Here is a 19,492-nt window from a genome sequence, read left to right on the forward strand (position 1 = left end):
TTAACATCTTTAACATGAAAAATCATAAAATTAAAAAATGCAGTACAACAGAACAATAAACAGAAAATAATGATTACTTTACAGAGACACTAACAATGTTTAAAGTTTTGTTGTTGTTGTCCGGGATTGTCTTGTGCTGTTAACTGCTTGCTGAGTGGCCTCTCCACACACCCAGCGGGTTCAGAGGAAAAGGGGCCGGTCATTCCTTGTCTCCACCGTATTCAGACTGCCACAATGGAGAAGAAGGTGGCTAGGGAATTCAGACATAAGGTAAGAGAGGGGGGAAAAGTAGCTAACTGGACGCAATTCCACTTGTCCTGAGCACGTTCCTACAAATTTCAATTAATAATAAGTTATTTGTTGTTCCTCGCAAGGAAGAGTTAGGGAAGGTTAGGTTGTCGGAGACTATGGACCCGGCAGTATCAATAACAGATGGGGGAAGGGCGCTGTGTTTCTTTAAGGAATAAATGTCCCGTTTCCATTTAGGACTGCCAAAACGCGGTGTCCAAACGGTGTGTTTTGGAATAAAGTTGCCTTTAAATGTTGGTATTGTGGCAAAGTTTCAGGAATGTTTCTCTTGTGTGATGAGTTGCTCCACCCAGGAATAAACTCGCTCAGCCCCGGAGTCGGCCATCGGGGAGAGGAAGGGACGCAGTTTTATAAACTCTTGGCTGGTAGATCCAACGCCGTGAATCCACTGAGATGCGATATTCTAATGATAACTGTCGAGAACTGAAAAAAAAATCCACTGTATTGCATTCAAAACACATGTTAAGGCGTCTGGGCTCTGCCTCTGACATAGATTGGTAACATTATACCTGAACAAAATTCTTAAAGGGACATTACCTTCGAGATGCTGCGGGCGAGGAGGCGCATAATAAATAGATACAATCACTTGAAGCGAGATACAGAATGTTAAATAATGTCCCGATCACAAATAGTAGCAAAATCTTTTTTTTTAATTCAAGAAGTTTTTTAATCCAATGTACCAAGAAGTTAAAATCCTCATTGTAGATGACTCAATGTGGAGTTTAAACGTCTCAGTAGAGAATGAGGTTGATTCTCAGTCCGCATCCATTTTTATAATCAAATAGGTTTGGATCAGTTCAATGCGTGAAATGAGCAGGTTATAAAGCTGCTAAGTTTGTTACCATGGGGCTTTAATGTGAATTTTTTCAATTAGGTTTTCATATTTAAATTTTCAGTTTTTATTAAATGTTTAGGTGGTCACAGATAAGGGAGGTCCTCGATGAGTGGTGAATTAGCTAATCTCAGCCAAGAGAGTAGGGTACGGGGCACTACAGTTGATTCCAGTGCCAAATGATTAGGGAAGGAAAATCAGACGGTTTCTTATTCGTGTTTTTTTTTTATCCAGCAACTGTTGCTGGAAGTTTGTGTGTAAACATACGTTGGAGACAGAATCAGCCTTGTTGGTCAAATAGTCAACTGACACGCGCCATCGAGATGAGTTTTATATAGCGCCTTCAATGTCGTAAAACATAATTTCTGGATAAAATATGACACCTAGGTTGCGAACAGTCTGGTTCAGCCTCAGACAGATGCTAGGGAGAGGAACGGAGTCAATGGCTAGGGAAGGGAGTTTGTGGCATGGATCGAAGACAATGGCTTTGGTCTTCCTAATATTTAATACACTTGAATAATAGCAATTTGGACAGGGTACCAAACATTGTTCAGTGTCCTTGGTATCCTGCTCTAGCAGGTGTTGATTTCACAGCAGGAAAAACGATGTGAGAAAATTAGTGGGAAAAACACAAGTTTAGTTCAACAATGTGACGTAATCGCATTACGACTCGTAACATCATGGCCTCCTCCTGACATAAACATATAATGTTATTTTACAAGAAACTTTGTTGCAGTTATACTGATCTTTTAAAGACTAACATTTAGCCTGTAATTCATATTGCAGCTAATTTATATATATATATATATATAATTTTCATTTTGTATGTGGGTTTCATTCTTACCACTTAAAAAAAAATCCCAATACATCTGTGAAGCACCTTGGGATGTTTCACTACTCTATGCTATATAAATACAAGTTGTTGTACCCACATCTCCTTTGTACCTTGCAAGCTTAACCATTCATCATGTGCCAACCTAAATAATGAGTGCTGGAAAGTTATTCAATTATGCAAATGGGGTCTTGAATCTACATATGTGCACTTTCCAGCATGAGTGACTAGATAATGATTGTTATTGGGAACTTTGGCTCATTTCCCACTTTTTCCCCATCTACTGAGATCAATTGTCGTATCTCCTATGCTCCAAGCTCAGACCAATTAATTCAACATAATGATTCATCCTGAATTCTTTCTAATCTGTATAGTCCAGCATCACACCATATAGTGCATTTCACCATTGAGCCAATGAATTTTTATCTAAAAAGAATACTCAAAAATAGTCCAAGGAAATAAGCAATGAAAACAAAAGGATGCTAAAGGTCAAAGAATAATTTATTTAAAAAATAAAGTATTGATGATGAGATTCCCACTTCAATATTAACTCACTGTTAATTTCCAATCCAACCTTTGATTTTTGCACAAACTTTGAATTTAGCTCTGAGAAGCTGGCATGTAAATCTTGGACTGCTGTCTTGTTCTTTTTCATCTTGTTACTTTAAATGCCAGATTACACACACACTCAGTTAAAGCAATTCAGGATCAGACTTTATTGAAACCTCTTAGCATCCACAAACAGTATGACTTGCTGTTCAGACATCACACTTCATAGAAACAAAGAAAATAGGTCCAGCAGTAAACCATTCGGCCCTTCGAGCCTGCACCACCATTCAATAAGATCATGGCTGATCATGCAACTTCAGTACCCCATTCCTGCTTTCTCTCCATACCCCTTGATCCCTTTAGCCGTAAGGGTCACATCTAACTCCCTTTTGAATATATCTAACGAACTGGCCTCAACAACTTTCTGTGGTAGAGAATTCCACAGGTTCACAATTCTCTGAGTGAAGAAGTTTTGCCTCATTTAAGGAGCTAGAAGCTAAATTAAAAAGTAGGACCTCAAAAGTAGTAATCTCAGGAATTGTACCAGTGCCACGTGCTAGTCAGAGTAGGAATCGCAGGATAGCGCAGATGAATACATGGCTTGAGCAGTGGTGCAGCAGGGACGGATTCAAATTCCTGGGGCATTGGAACAGGCTCTGGGGGAGGTGGGACCAGTACAAACCGGATGGTCTGCACCTGGGCAGGACCAGATCCAATGTCCTAGGGGGAGTGTTTGCTAGGGCTGTTGGGGAGGAGTTAAACTAATATGGCAGGGGGATGGGAACCAATGCAGGGAGACAGACGGAAACAAAAAGGAGACAAAAGCAAAAGACAGAAAGGATATGAGTAAAAGTGGAGGGCAGAGAAACCCAAGGCAAAAAACAAAAAGGGTCACTGAATATAAAGGGGCTGCAGGAGGGGTCAAAACTAAAAATCATGGTTTAAAAACTAGGATTAAAACACTCTACCTAAACGCACGCAGCATTCGAAATAAAGTAAATGAGTTGACGGCACAAATCATTACAAATGGGCATGATTTGGTGGCCATTACAGAAACATGGTTGCAGGGTGGCCAAGACTGGGAATGAAACATACAGGGGTATCTGACGATTCGGAAAGATAGACAAGAAGGAAAAGGAGGTGGGGTAGCTCTGTTAATAAAGGATGATATCAGGGCAGTTGTGAGAGACGATATTGGCTCTAATGAATAAAATGTTGAATCATTGTGGGTGGAGATTAGAGTATAGTAAGGGGAAAAAGTAACTGGTGGGCGTAGTTTATAGGCCCCCAAGTAATAACTTCACGGTGGAGCGGGCAATAATCAAGGGAATAATGGAGGTATGTGAAAAAGGAACAGGATTTTAACCTACATATCGATTGGTCAACTCAAATCGCACGGGGTAGCCTGGAGTAGGAATTCATAGAATGCATACGGGATTGTTTCTTCGAACAGTATGTTACAGAACCTGCAAGGGAGCAAGCTATCTTAGATCTGGTCCTGTGTAATGAGACAGGAAAAATAAACGATCTCCTAGTAAAAGATCCTCTCGGAATGAGTGATCACAGTATGGTTGAATTTGTAATACAGATTGAGGGTGAGGAAGTTGTGTCAGAAACGAGCGTACTATGCTTAAACAAAGGGGACTACAGTGGGATGAGGGCAGAGTTGGCTAAAGAGGTGGCACAATTGAGGAACAGTGGAGGACTTCTAAGGAGCTCTTTCATAGTGCGCAACAAAAATATATTCCAGTGAAAAAGAAGGGTGGTAAGAGAAGGGATAACCAGCCGTGGATAACCAAGGAAATAAAGGAGAGTATCAAATCAAAGATGAATGCGTATAAGGTGGCCAAGGTTAGTGGGAAACTAGAAGATTGGGAAAATTTTAAACAACAGCAAAGAATGACTAAAAAAGCAATAAAGAAAGGAAAGAAAGGAAAGGAAAGTTTACGAAGGTAAACTTGCGCAAAACATAAAAACAGATAGTAAAAGCTTTTACAGAGATATAAAATGGAAAAGAGTGACTAAAGTAAATGTTGGTCCCTTAGAAGATGAGAAGAGGGATTTAATAATGGGAAATGTGGAAATGGCTGAGACTTTAAACAATTATTTTGTTTCGGTCTTCACAGTGGAAGACACAAAAACCATGCCAAAAATTGCTGGTCACAGGAATGTGGGAAGGGAGGACCTTGAGACAATCACTATCACTAGGGGGGTAGTGCTGGACAGGCTGATGGGACTCAAGGTAGACAAGTCCCCTGGTCCTGATGAAATGCATCCCAGGGTATTAAAAGAGATGGCGGAAGTTATAGCAGATGCATTCGTTATAATCTACCAAAATTCTCTGGACCCTGGGGAGGTACCAGCGGATTGGAAAGCAGCTAATGTAACGCCTCTGTTTAAAAAAAGGGGGCAGACAAAAGGCAGGTAACTATAGGCTGGTTAGTTTAACATCTGTAGTGGGGAAAATGCTTGAAACTATCATTAAGGAAGAAATAGCGGGACATCTAGATAGGAATAGTGCAATCAAGCAGACGCAGCATGGATTCATGAAGGGGAAATCATGTTTAACTAATTTACTGGAATTCTTTGAAGATATAACGAGCATGGTGGATAGAGGTGTACCGATGGATGTGGTGTATTTAGATTTTCAAAAGGCATTCGATAAGGTGCCACACAAAAGGGTACTGCAGAAGATAGAGGTACGCGGAGTCAGAGGAAATGTATTAGCCTGGATAGAGAATTGGCTGGCGAACAGAAAGCAGAGAGTCGGGATAAATGGGTCCTTTTCGGGTTGGAAATCGGTGGTTAGTGGTGTGCCACAGGGATCGGTGCTGGGACCAAAACTGTTTACAATATACATAGATGACCTGGAAGAGGGGACAGAGTGTAGTGTAACAAAATTTGCAGATGACACAAAGATTAGTGGGAAAGCGGGTTGTGTAGAGGACACAGAGAGGCTGCAAAGAGATTTGGATAGGTTAAGCGAATGGGCTAAGGTTTGGCAGATGGAATACAATGTCGGAAAGTGTGAGGTCATCCACCTTGGGTAAAAAAACAGTAAAAGGGAATATTATTTGAATGGGGAGAAATTACAACATGCTGAGGTGCAGAGGGACCTGGGGGTCCTTGTGCATGAATCCCAAAAAGTTAGTTTGCAGGTGCAGCAGGTAATCAGGAAGGCGAATGAAATGTTGGCCTTCATTGCGAGAGGGATGGAGTACAAAAGCAGGGAGGTCCTGCTGCAACTGTATAGGGTATTGGTAAGGCCGCACCTGGAGTACTGCATGCAGTTTTGGTCACCTTACTTAAGGAAGGATATACTGGCTTTGGAGGGGGTACAGAGACGATTTACTAGGCTGATTCCGGAGATGAGGGGGTTACCTTATGATGATAGATTGAGTAGACTGGGTCTTTACTCGTTGGAGTTCAGAAGGATGAGGGGTGATCTTATAGAAACATTTAAAATAATGAAAGGGATAGACAAGATAGAGGCGGAGAGATTGTTTCCACTGGTCGGGGAGACTAGAACTAGGGGGCACAGCCTCAAAATATGGGGGAGCCAATTTAAAACCGAGTTGAGAAGGAATTTCTTCTCTCAGAGGGTTGTGAATCTGTGGAATTCTCTGCCCAAGGAAGCAGTTGAGGCTAGCTCATTGAATGTATTCAAGTCACAGATAGATTTTTAACCAATAAGGGAATTAAGGGTTATGGGGAGCGGGCGGATAAGTGGAGCTGAGTCCATGGCCAGATCAGCCATGATCTTATTGAATGGCGGAGCAGGCTCGAGGGGCTAGATGGTCTACTCCTGTTCCTAATTCTTATGTTCTTATGTTCTCGGTCCTAAATAGCTTACCCCTTATCCTTAGACTGTGACCCCTGGTTCTGGACTTCCCCAACATCGGGAACATTCTTCCTGCATCTAACCTGTCCAATCCTGTCAGAATTTTGTTTCTATGAGATCCCCTCTCATTTTTCTAAATTCCAGTGAATATAAGCCTCGTCGATCCAGTCTTCGTATGTCAGTCCTGCCATCCCGGGAATCAGTCTGAGTTGTTGTTCAGACATCACACTTCATGATTCCAGTGTGAGCTCAGGTTTTTCCATACTATTCCAGTATGAGAGCGAGCTTCTGAACAGTGGTTCACTCATATTTTTCTTATACCAATTTTCACTTTGATCATTATATTCCAGGCATATCAACAATAAATCACAGTACATCAAAGGTACATACAAATGACAACAGAATAACAGCATGACATATTCTAGTCCATTTCAGATGTGGCTGAACGACTCTTACAAATTCTGTTACACGTTCGGCACAGTGCTGAGCTCTTTTTCCGCCGCCTTCGCTTCCGTGCCCACTTCTTCAGCCAGGAGTCTTCCCCCTGCACAGCTGACCCTTTCTCCCGTTTTCAGAATTCTCGCTCTACCTGGACCCCTCCCTCTGGCCACTTACCCTCTCTCGACCTCTTCATTGCAAACTACCGATGGGATATCGGCCATCTCAATTTCTCTGCTTCCCTCACTCACTCCAACCGACCTCCCTCTGAAATTGCAGCACTCCGCGCGCTCAGATCTAACTCTAATCTTGTCATTAACCCTGCTGACAAGGGTGGCGCTGTTGTTGTTTGGCGAACCGACCTCTACCTTGCAGAGGCTGATCGCCAACTCTCTGACACCTCCTCCTACCTCCCCCTGGACCATGACCCCACCACTGAACATCAAACCATAATTTCTCAGATGATTACTGACCTCATCTCCTCTGGAGATCTTCCCTCCACAGGCTCCAACCTCAACGTTCCCCAACCCCGCACAGCCCGCTTCTACCTCCTTCCCAAGATCCACAAACAGGACTGCCCCAGTAGACTCATCGTTTCAGCCTGTTCTTGCCCCACAGAACTTATTTCTTCCTATCTCGACTAGTTTTTTGCCCTTGTCCACTATCTTCCTCCCTACATCCATGACTCCTCCGACACCCTCCGTCACTTAACAGTTTCCAGTTTCCCGGCCCCAACCGTCTCCTTTTCACCATGGACGTCCAATCCCTCCACACTTCCATCCCCCACCAGGATGGCCTGAGGGCGCTCCGCTTCTTCCTCGAGCAGAGGCCCAACCAGTCCCCATTCACCACCGCCCTCCTCCACCTGGCTGAACTTGTTCTCACATCGAACAGCTTCTCCTTTAACTCCACTCACTCCCTCCAAATTAAAGGTGTAGCTATGAGAAACCGCATGGATTCTAGCTATGCCTGCCTTTGCGTGTGATATGTGGAACATTCTTTGTTCCAGTCCTACTCGGGTCCCCTCCCTCACCTCTTTTTCCGGTGCATTGATGTACCGGTGCTGTTTCCTGCTCACGCCCTGAACTTGAAAATTTCATTCACTTTGCATCCAATTTCCACCCTTCCCTCACCTTCACATGGTCCATCTCCGACTCTTCCCTTCCCTTCCTCGACTTCTCTGTCTCCATCTCTAGGGATAGGCTTTCGACTAATATCCACAATAAGCCCAGTGACTCCCACAGCTACCTGGGCTACATTTCCTCCCACCCCGTGTCCTATAAGGATTCCATTCCATTCTCCCAGTTTCTCCGTCTCCATTGCATCTGCTCTGAAGGCGCCACCTTTCACACTAGTGCCTCTGACATTTTTCCTCAACAGCGGATTCCCCTCCGCCGTGGTTAACATGGCCCTCGACCGTGTCTGTTCTATTTCCTGCAGCTCTACTCTCACTCCTTCCTCTCCCTCTCAGACCCATGACAGGGTTCCCCTTGCCCTCACCTTTCACCCCACCAGCCTCCACGTTCAACGGATCATTCGCCGCCATTTCCGCCACCTCCAGCGTGATCCCACCACCAATCACACCTTCCCCTCCCCTCTCAGCATCCCGAAGGGATTACTCCCTCCGCGACACCCTGGTCCAGTCCGCAGTCACCTCCAGCACCCCCTCCCCTTCCCACGGCATGTTTCCGTGCAAGCACAGGGGATGCAACACCTGCCCTTTTACCTCCTCCCTTCCCACTGTCCAGGGCCCAAAATACTCCTTCCAGGTGAAACAGCGATTTACTTGTACTTCTTTCGATTTAGTATACTGTATTCGCTGCTCACGATGTGGTCTCCTCTGCACTGGGGAGACCAAGCGTAGATTGGGTGATCGCTTTGCAGAACACCTCCGTTCAGTCCGCAAGTGTGACCCTGAGCTTCCAGTTGCCTATCACATTTTATGTTTTCGATGTTTCACCGTGGGCCACCCTGACCTGCGAGAGGACACCATCGCAGGTCGGGAGGATAAAAGAGCATACCACTGCAGCTTCCAGCGCGAGCTGCTACAAGTATGTGACGGCTTCAAGGAGGGCGACTGGATGACGTAATCAAAACCCAGGTCGCCGTTTGGAGCGTGGGCAGGAACACCAGCAAGGCCCAGGTACAGCGGAGGAGCAGGAAGGTCGGGGCGGATGAGCAGCGAGAGATCGTGGTGGAGGTGTATCAAGTGATTGAGGTGGAGGAGCAATAAGAGATCCTGGCTGAGATTCGGCGAGTGGCCGAGGTTCGCCGAATGTTTGGTGAGGAGGTGAGGTGAGAGATCGTGACGGAGATGCTGCAAATGTTTTGTGGCGGGGGAGCGGTGAGAGATCGTGGCGGAGGTGCAGCAAATGAGGGGACGGGGCTCAGAAGAGGCGAGGGCCCAGGGGCAGCATGGACCAGCCCACACTGCGATATGTGTGCGCACTAGATCCGTGCATCAGAGCAGGTCTCCAGTCATCCTGGTATACCCTTGCCACTGGATAAAGGCCTAGCTCTGTCAAGCCCGTGTGGTGGCTGGTGTGCAACAGTCACCGCACGTTAAATAAATCCATGCACGGGTATCTTCCAGGACTGGAATATCGGGTCCTTCATTGAAACATCTGTGAACTCATCCCTTTTGGTGTGGAACCAAGTCATCCTCGTTCGAGGGCCTGCCTATGATGATGATGACTTTAATTCTCCACTGCGTTCCAACTCTGACCTCTCCATCCTCAGTCTCCTTCACTGTTCCAACGAAGCTCAACTCAAGCTCGAGGAACAGCCCCTCATCTTTCGTTTAGGCACTTTACAGTCTTCTGGAGTCAACATCGAGTTCAAAAATTTCAGAGTGTAGTCGCTGCCAATCTTTGGCTCCCTCCCCCCCCCCTCCCCGTCCCGTCACTGCCCCCTCCCCCCACCCCTCAGAACCTGTTTCTTTTTTTTCTCTCCTCTCTCTAATGGCAGCTGGTCATAATCCTACCATTCACACCCTATCTTGACTAATGTTTTTCTAACTTTTGGCTTTACCATTTGAACTTGAGCCATCATCCCTTTTGTCTCTCTATGTCTCTCTAATCTCTCCTGCCTTCCACCCTATCACAGACCTTCCCTTTTGTCCTTTCTTCCCCTCCCCCTTTCAGTGCTTGTTAAGAATCTGTTCTTTTCGAACACTCTCCAGTTCTGACGAAGGGTCATCGACCCGAAACATTAACTCTGCTTCCGCTCCACAGATGCTGCCTGACCCGCTGAGATTTCCAACATTTTCAGATTTTATTCTTACGCATTCGACTATTTTACTTTCCTGTGATGATATCCTTGTGTTTAGGCCTGTTTACACAATTAACAACAAGCTGTGCTGATCGCACAGACTGCCCAGAGAAAACATTTGAGGTACTCGGGTAATGCGGACTTTTGCTCCCACAGTAATCACCCAGAATTTATATAAATATGCAAACCGTAATAAAACATTAGAGGCTTTGGCCTAGATTAGAAAGAATTCAGGATGAATCATTGTGTTGAATTAGTTGGTTTGAGCTGGGGGCATAGAATTATTACAATCGATCTCAGTAGATGGGAAAAGTGGGAAATCAGCCAAAGTTCCCACTAACAGTCATCATCCAGTCCCTCATGCTGGTAAGTGCACATATGTGGATGTCAAGTGAAAACAAGCTTGATCTTAGATCCAACGCCTCACCCGGAGTCTCCTCTCGGCTCCCCAGCCACACTGACACCGGCTGTGTTGAGGGCAGCCCAATTTTGCAAAAGGAGCCTTAAACAGGCACCCTATGTGGATATGCAAAAAGGCTATTGTCTGTTTTAGTCATTGGGCCTGGACACCTCTGTTTCCGCCTTTTCCAATCGCACTTCCAGCACTTAACAACCGCACATGCCTCTCCTACCATGTTGGATGTTTCGGCACCCGTTCTGCGCCATCAAGTTTCTCAGCCTTTAGGTTAGAGACTTACCCTGAGTCAGTAGATTAAAGACTTAATCTGTTTCCTGCAAGTAGTATAATTAATGTATTTAGTGCTTATTACGTATCTTGTACTGTGCAATTTCTCTTTAAAGTACCATCAAATTGCTGCTCAGTGTTCTTTTAAACAACCACTTCACTGAACATTGTATTATTGTGTATCATATTTCTCCTGTAGAGCCTTATTCTTTCCTGCCGCTTAACAAATAAGATATCAGACCACTTAGGCCTAATAAAATTGGTCAGATGCCCAATGGTTCCCTCCTGTTGCCTGTTTCCTGCTCTTCTGGGGAAGGGAGGGAATGGCGAGTGCTCAGATCCAATTGGTCCTAAACATAAACCCCTCCCAGTTTTATTAAGCTAAATTACTCCTGCACTCCCACTCAATACTCCCGTATCCAAGTTCTCCTGAATAATAACATTTCCCATTTTTCCCACACCCTACTCACCTGCCTCCTCCAGCTCCATCCCATTAAGTCTTACCAAATACCCCTACCCCAGACCCTAACCTTCATTATTACTTCCACATGACAGCGCACACGTGTCAAACTCTCCACCTATTGTATCCCATGCACGAATGCTGGGTCCACAACACATTACTTTCTCTCACTCTTCCCCACTATACCACCTTCTGTCTTCCATTATCTCCCAGACAGCCTTTCCCCACTAAGCCACAGACTTGTCTCCATGATATCTATTATCTTCCTCTTCATCATGGACTTAAAAAAATAAATGAAAGTTCGATATACATAAGTGAACACATAATAATAAATCAGTTTCATTCGTTTATGATTTTCACATAAAAATGTACAAAATCAAGCAATTCAAAATACTAGCAAAAATTCCTGAGTACCATTTAATAAAAACACAACTTCACTTGTGCAGAACATGCCATATCACCACTAGTTTTGGAAAAACCATATCCTCTGACTTACTATGAGCACTGCAACAGAAAATAACTGAACTCAGAATTTGCCTAAGAGCAGAAAACCTTTAAGTGACTTCAGGATGTGTCTATTTACTGCACTTAAAAGTACACAACAGATTGCACCTAGATCCATGCTTACAGCAGAATCAAGCGCTGTGTGACGCATTGTCTAGTGCTCACATTCTAATAAAACAGCTTATCCTCTGACCTCCTGTGCAAGGCATTACAGAAAATCTGCTAGTTCTACAAAATATTGAATCTGTATCCCCACTGCTGTAGGAACATGATGCAGATTTTAATCTCCTAATCATAGCATGACAGTTGTCCTGCTCTTGGTCATGTGCTGGACGAAGACCTTCTGATATCTTCTCCCTTGCACAGATGGTATTAATATAACTGAACATCCTTAAGATATTGAACCATATCAAAAATTTTACTTCAAATCACCAGAGCCCCCAAAAACTCATTAGGACCATTCAATATTTGGTGGCAATAGGATACATCAATGTTAAGTTTTAAACATTTCTTGTATGAGTTACAGTAAGAATATCATACAATAGTGCACACTATTTAAAACTTTTTGTTGTTTGTCTGTGTACAATTTCTTTTTCTAGTTCTTCAGCTTTGAAAGTTTGGCCATGTGTCTATTTACTGCACTTAAAAGCATACAACAGATTGCACATAGATCCATACTTACAGCAGAATCAAACATTGTGTGTCCCATTGTCTTGTGCTCACATCCTAATAAAACTTTTGTTCTCCTAATCTGAGGAAGGATGTTCTTGCTATTGAGGGAGTGCAGCGAAGGTTCACCAGACTGATTCCCGGGATGGCAGGACTGACATATGAGGAGAGACTGGATCAACTGGGCCTGTCTGTATTCACTGGAGTTTAGAAGAATGAGCGGGGATCTCATAGAAACATATAAAATTCTGACGGGACTGGACAGGTTAGATGCAGGAAGAATGTTCCGGATGTTGGGGAAGTCCAGAACCAGGGGTCACAGTCTAAGGATAAGGAGTAAGCCATTTAAGACCGAGATGAGGAGAAACTTCTTCACTCAGAGAGTTGTGAATCTGTGGAATTCTCTACCGCAGAGAGTTGTTGATGCCAGTTCGTTAGATATATTCAAGAGGGACTTAGATATGGCTCTTACGGTTAAGGGGATCAAGGGGTATGGAGAGAAAGCAGGAAAGGGGTACTGAGGTGAATGATCAGCCATGATCATATTGAATGATGGTGCAGGCTCGAAGGGCCGAATGGCCTACTCCTGCACCTATTTTTCTATGTTTCTTTGACTGATTTAGCGGCAGTACTTGTTATTCAAAGCAGTCCACATTTTATAGAAAAAATTATAATCTGTATCTTAATGTTTTTTTGAAAATGTCAATATTCTTGCTCGAATGAAAATCTTCGAATATGATCTTCCTTCCTGTTTGGCTGCTCCAGTAATACAGAATGTCCTGGAACAGCTTCATTGCAAGCAGCCAGGGATTGACTTCGGGGCAAATTTCCTCGCCTGAGTGATTTCTTGTACTGGCTAGCTCTGGGGTGGCTCATAAACAGCTTTCTCTTTCCAGTGAAGCTGCTTTGATATGCACGGGAAAACTTCCTATAACCACTGGAATGACCTACTAAGTACTCAATGGTCTACATGGCAGCGATAACATTGAAGTTTTCAATAACATCCAAAGAAGTTTTACATGGGTTTATCATTTCCTTCCATACAAAGGAGGAATTCTTTGAATAAAAAGCATTCTTTTTAGACTTTCTTTTCCCTTTTCAAATGCTATTAGTATTCTCCCACAAAAATACAACTGAAGTCAATGGAAATACAAGAGAAGTCAGCTCGTGAGGAATCCCAAAATGAACCTAGCTATGGCACTCTTTGGCACACTACATATAAAAAGGTGTAATCAAAATAATGTACTACTAGGGTGGGGGGAATTATAGTTGTAACATATCCCTCAAGGATCATAGAATCATAGAATGATACAGTGCAGAAGAAGGCCATTTGGCCCATCGTGCCTATGCCGGCACTTTGAAAGAGCTATCCAATTAGTCTTGCCTGCTGTTTCCCGAAGCCCTGCAAATTTTTCCTTTTTAAGCAAATATCCACTTCCCTTTTGAAAGTTACTATTGAATTTATTTCCACCACCTTTTCAGGTAGTACATTCTCGATCCTAACAATTCTCCTCATTCTCTCCCACTGGCCTTTTTGCCAATTATCGTAAATCTGTGTCCTTTGGTTACTCTGTCTCTTGCTCGTGGAAACAGTTTCTCCCTATCTACTCTATCAAAACCCCATATCATTTTGAACATCTCTATTAAATCTTCCCTTAACTTTCTTTGCTCTTACCAGACTGATTCCCGGGATGGCAGGACTGACATATGAAGAAAGACTGGATCGACTAGGCTTATATTCACTGGAATTTAGAAGAATGAGAGGGGATCTCATAGAAGCATATAAAATTCTGACGGGATTGGACAGGTTAGATGCAGGAAGAATGTTATTGATGTTGGGGAAGTCCAGAACCAGGGGTCACAGTAAGGGGTTAAACCATTTAGGACCGAGATGAGGAGAAACTTTTTCACCCAGAGAATTGTGAACCTGTGGAATTCTCTACTGCAGAAAGTTGTTGAGTCCAGTTCGTTGGATATATTCAAGAGGGAGTTAGATGTGGCCCTTACAGCTAAAGGGATCAAGGGGTATGGAGAGAAGGCAGGAGTGGGGTACTGAAGTTGCATGATGAGCCATGATCATATTGAATGGTGGTGCAGGCTCGAAGGGCTGAATGGCCTACTCCTGCACCTATTTTCTATGTTTCTATGTTCATTTGGATCTTAGCCATAAGCATTTTTTTTGCTGATTAATTCACCAGCACTTTTTGAGGCAGCCGAATTCTAATCCTGTTTCTTGGCACTTTATTGGTCTTTTTAAAAACTGACATCTGCTGCCTTATTATGTAAATTAAATGGATTTAATTTATTAACTTATTTGGTTCAGTAAATTTGTGAAGCACCAATTTTAATTTTTATATAAATTAAAAAAATATTTCAACCACATGTTCAGAATATGAAAGTAAGCATGTTTGTGGCAATGTACTGAAAAAAATTCTATGGCATGAACTGCCATAGCAAGTAATTAGCCAACCCACTCTATACCACTAAAAATAAAATGTACAATAAAGAAACATTTACGACAAAAAAAATCACAAATTTTCCCATGAACTGCCCCATACTCTCCAATTGTTACAATAAAAGACTTGGATTGATATAGCACCTTTCACAACCACCGGACGTCTCAAAGCACTTTACAGCAAATGAAGTACTTTTGGAGTGTAGTCACTGTTGTAATGTGGGAAATGCAGCAGCCAACGTTCGCACAGCAAACTCCCACAAACGCAATGTGATAATCTGTTTTCGTTTTGTTGATTGAGGGATAAATATTAGCCAGGGGATATCTACCCTGCTCTTCTTCGAAATAGTGCCATGTGATCTTTTACCTCCACCTGAGAGGGCAGACGGGGCTTTGGTTTATAGTCTCATCCAAAAGGCGACACTTCCGACAGTGCAGCACTCCCTCAGCACTGCACTGGAGTGTCAACCTAGATTTATGTGCTCAAGTCATCTCAATCTGGTGGATCTGACCAGTCTGTAAGTTGCTTGCTTTCTCCCTCCCACTATTCTCTGCCCAGTACCCAGCCTATTATTCATGCAGCGTTAGGCACAGGTTCAGCTGACTGCCCTTAGCGATTCATTTCAAGACCCACTGCTTCCTGCATGCTACACTTCCAACACTTCTCCAGCCCATTACTAAGGCCCAAGCCTAGGATGACTTCTTATATTGTCCCCATTCACAGCTCCTGAGTCCTGCCTGAAGTTCAACCAAGCAGATTTATTTCATTCTTCTCTCCACCCGCCCCGACCCCCCCCAACTCTCAAGATGCCAGAGTCTGACTCAGTCAGTATGTATCGTGCTCTGCTCGCAGCAACAGACATTGGTAGGTGATGGACTGGCTTTCAAAAGACTAATGTTAAACAGCCCAATTTTCACTAACTATAAAATGCACCACTGTAATAACTGTCATGAAGACTGTATGATTAGAATAACGTAACTATAGAAACTCCAGCAACAAAAGACTACTTCAAATATTTATAACCTTTAGTTTTGGACAAGCATGTTGTTAACAAAAGACACACTGTAAATTTAATGTTTCATTTACTCCAAAAGGAAAGTGGTGATGACTTTGCAAATTCTATATGCCAAAACAGGAAAGAAACAAAAACATTTTTGCTCTTGATACTCTGAAAATGTAAATACGTATCAGTATAGACGTGACTCCTAAAGTACCCTGAAGATTAAGGAAGGTGAGAGAAAATATGAAGCAGAGAGAAACAGACAGTAAAGTTAAAAACTGAAAAAGTGTATAACAAACTGTCATTCAGAGAGAATTAGAGAGTGGGAAATAGGTAGAGACAGTTCTAGGAAAAGATACACCGAGATCGATATTTAACCCTACTCACTCAGTGGAAACTAGATGGGTGAGCAGTTTAAAACAAGGAGGTTACTTACCTGTTTGTAAATCGACTCTTTGACTGATATTGCCTATTTTAACCTTCGGGGTTCTTCAGGTGAATGAGGTGCTCTCCGAAAGCAGCTGGGTGCTTCATACATTTACGCAAATTAAGAACCTATGACATCAAATGGATCCCGATTACATTTTAACTGAAGCCTGAGTGGAAAAGCTGCCATGATTTTCACACCAAATTGAAGCAGGTCTGTAGACAGAAAAGGCCTCCAAAGTAACTGAAAATGGTTTCTTTGTGGGTCGAGGAAGAGCAGGAGTACTCCTCTGGGCCCCACAATAAAAGTTTCAGCCATTCCCACCCTGGACCCGTTACCCCCCCACCGCACCACCTCTCATCCCCCACCTTCCCTCTCATGAGAACATCAACACCCTTCCCACGACTTACCTGCTCGCTGACAAGTCTTCCTTCAGTGCCGGCAGGTGGCATTGAGGCCGCTCGAACTTCATCAGCTACGCATCAGCCACATGCCACTTTCTGGCCATTTCAGGTGGGCAGCCAATCAGTTACATGTAGATAACTGAGTTAAAATAACCCAAGCCCGAAACTTGGACTAGCGAGTGTGCTTTACTTTCACCTCGCCCCAGACCTTCTGCAACTTGCTGGAGGTTAATATCGACCCCACGGTTTTAAGAAAAAGGACCCAAGAGCAATACCACGGGAGATCAACCAGTGGTGTTTGAAGTAAATGCAATGAATTTTACAGTATCTTTTTGTTCTTCTCCCTGCAATCTTTTCTCCATAGAAGATAGTTGTTACCGTTCCATAGGTGTTGGTCACATTCCAGTATCTGAATAAAGTTGCCATCATTCAGATGTGATGTGAAACAGTGAGCATCCATAGGCTATTCCGTTATTGGGCGGGTGGGGGTTTTACAGTGGAATCTGATCTATCCTCATACCTGTATCAGCTGTGGCTCAGTGGGTAGCACACTCGCCTCTGAGTCAGAACGTGGGGGCTCAAGGCCCACTCCAGAGACTTGAGCTGATACTTCAGTGCAGTGCTTTGTCGGAGGTGCCGTCTTTCGGCTGAGACGTTAAACCGAGGCCCCATCTGCTCTCGCAGGTGGATGTAAAACATTCCATGGCATTATTTTGAAGAAGAGCAGGGGAGTTATCCCCGGTGTCCTGGCCAATATTAATCCCTCAATTAACATGCCAAAAACAGATTATCTGGTAATTATCACATTGCTGTTTGTGGGAGCTTGCTGTGCGCAAGTTAGCTGCCGCATTTCTCACATTACAACAGTGACTACACTTCAAAAAGTACTTAATTGGCTATAAAGCGCTTTGAGATGTCCGGTGGTTGTGAAAGGCGCGATATAAATGCAAGTCTTTCTTCTTTCTTTTGCATGGTTTCAAGTAGGTGTTTCTGACTGGCTGACCAGGATGTTGTCTAAATGGTAGTGTCCTTCCTGCCAACACAACTGAGATTTAGCAGATGATGAGGACTGATGCTCGGAGCTTCCTCGTCGGTATGACACACACAAAATGAGAAAGTTGCTGACAAATTGTTGCCACAATGTGATACAACTGAATTACTTGATTACATAAACTAACGTCAAGCAAGAGGGTTTGCTCTGGCTTTTCAGAGCATCAAAGGAATTCTTCCTGAAATCAAACCTTGAAATTATTCTGTGACAATATTAGTGTAGGAATATTTACTGTTTTTTGATGACAGATGAGCAGAACCTGTTGCAGGATAGGATACAGGCAGCAGAGCTTTGGATGAGATGAAGTTTACATTGTGTAGAGAGGATGGTAGACTGGCCAGGAGATCATTGGAATAGTTAAGTCTGGAGGTGACAAATGCACCTGATGGCTGAGGTCAGGAGCAAGCCAGGTGATATTATGGAGGTGGAAGTAGTCAGTCAGTCATTGTGACGGAGAGGATATGAGGTCGGAAGCTCACCTTGGGTTGAATAGGATGCTGAAGTCGTGAACAGTCTTGTTCAACCTGAGAACGTGACCAGGGAGAGAAATGGAATCCGAGCAAAGGTATGGAGATTGTTGCAGGGACTGAAGACTATTTGCTTTGCTTGGAAAGTCAGTAATGAGTGGTCCATCAATTTAAAATTGTCATTTAAAAAATGAAGAGAGAATTTAGAGGACATTTTTTAACATAGAGACTAGTTTGAGTATGGATTGTTTTACCATGGCAAGGAGTTAAGGCAAAGATCATTGCATCATTTAACAGAAGAGCAAATAATTATTTGAGTCAGAGGCAGATAGAGGGCTATGGGAAAAGAGCAGTTTTGGATTACTCTGGCAAAGAGCTGGCAGAGATACATTGGACCCAATTATGTCATTTTGTCTTGTAAACTCTATTGTTCTATGTTGCAATATCTATAATTGTATTTTCAATGGAAAATAAACCCAATTTAATCACTGGAAGGAAAAAGTACAAATACACAACACTTTCTGGTTCCATAATTATTTAGTGTTTTTTTTTTAAGTTTCTATTTATTACTCGCTTTTGTAATGAATTTTCCCCTGACAAATTTGAAATAGAATAGGTAGGTAATGCCAGTTCATCATCCAAAGTGTTTCTCACACACAAAGAAGCCACTCACTGACAACTGTATCTCTGCTTGTCTTCCACTCTCAAACTCCACCTCTCTCTTTATGTTTGCCATTCACTGTTTCTAATTTGTCTCTTTCTCTCGGGCAGCAAACCTGTGAGAATTTTATAATACAGCAGAGGAGGAAAAAGGTTTTAATTAGGAGGGGAATAAAAGAGTATGAGAGGAAGCTTGCTGGGAACATAAAAACTGACTTCAAAAGCTTCTATAGATATGTGAAGAGAAAAAGATTAGTGAAAACAAACGTTGTCCTTTGCAGTCAGATTCTGATGAATTTATTATGGCGAACAAAGAAATGGCGGACCAGTGAAACAAATACGTTGGTTCTGTCTTCACAAAGGAAGACACAAATAACCTTCCGGAAATACTAGGTAACCGAGGGTCTAGTGAGAAGGAGGAACTGAAGGAAATCCTTATTATGCGGAAAATTGTGTTAGGGAAATTGATGGGATTGAAGGCCGATAAATCCCTGATAGTCTGCATCCCAGAGTACTTAAGGAAGTAGCCCTAGAAATAGTGGATGCATTGGTGATCATTTTCCAACAGTCTATCAACTCTGGATCACTTCCTATGGACTGGAGGGTAGCTAATGTAACACCACTTTTTAAGAAAGGAG

At 43.2% G+C, this 19,492-nt stretch overlaps 1 protein-coding gene across 1 annotated transcript in view; it reads left to right on the top strand.

The window, feature by feature from the left end:
* Positions 1 to 224: 224 nt before the first annotated feature.
* ush1c (Usher syndrome 1C) overlaps positions 225 to 19,492 on the top strand; it is a 319,880-nt gene continuing 300,612 nt past the window's right edge. The window contains exon 1 of the mRNA XM_070898764.1: positions 225 to 270. Coding sequence (XP_070754865.1) covers positions 235 to 270 — 36 coding nt within the window. The 5' untranslated portion in view covers positions 225 to 234. The remainder of the gene's footprint in view (positions 271 to 19,492) is intronic.

This window comes from Pristiophorus japonicus, chromosome 14 (genome assembly GCF_044704955.1).
Source record: "Pristiophorus japonicus isolate sPriJap1 chromosome 14, sPriJap1.hap1, whole genome shotgun sequence".
Classification (NCBI taxonomy): Eukaryota; Metazoa; Chordata; class Chondrichthyes; family Pristiophoridae; genus Pristiophorus; species Pristiophorus japonicus.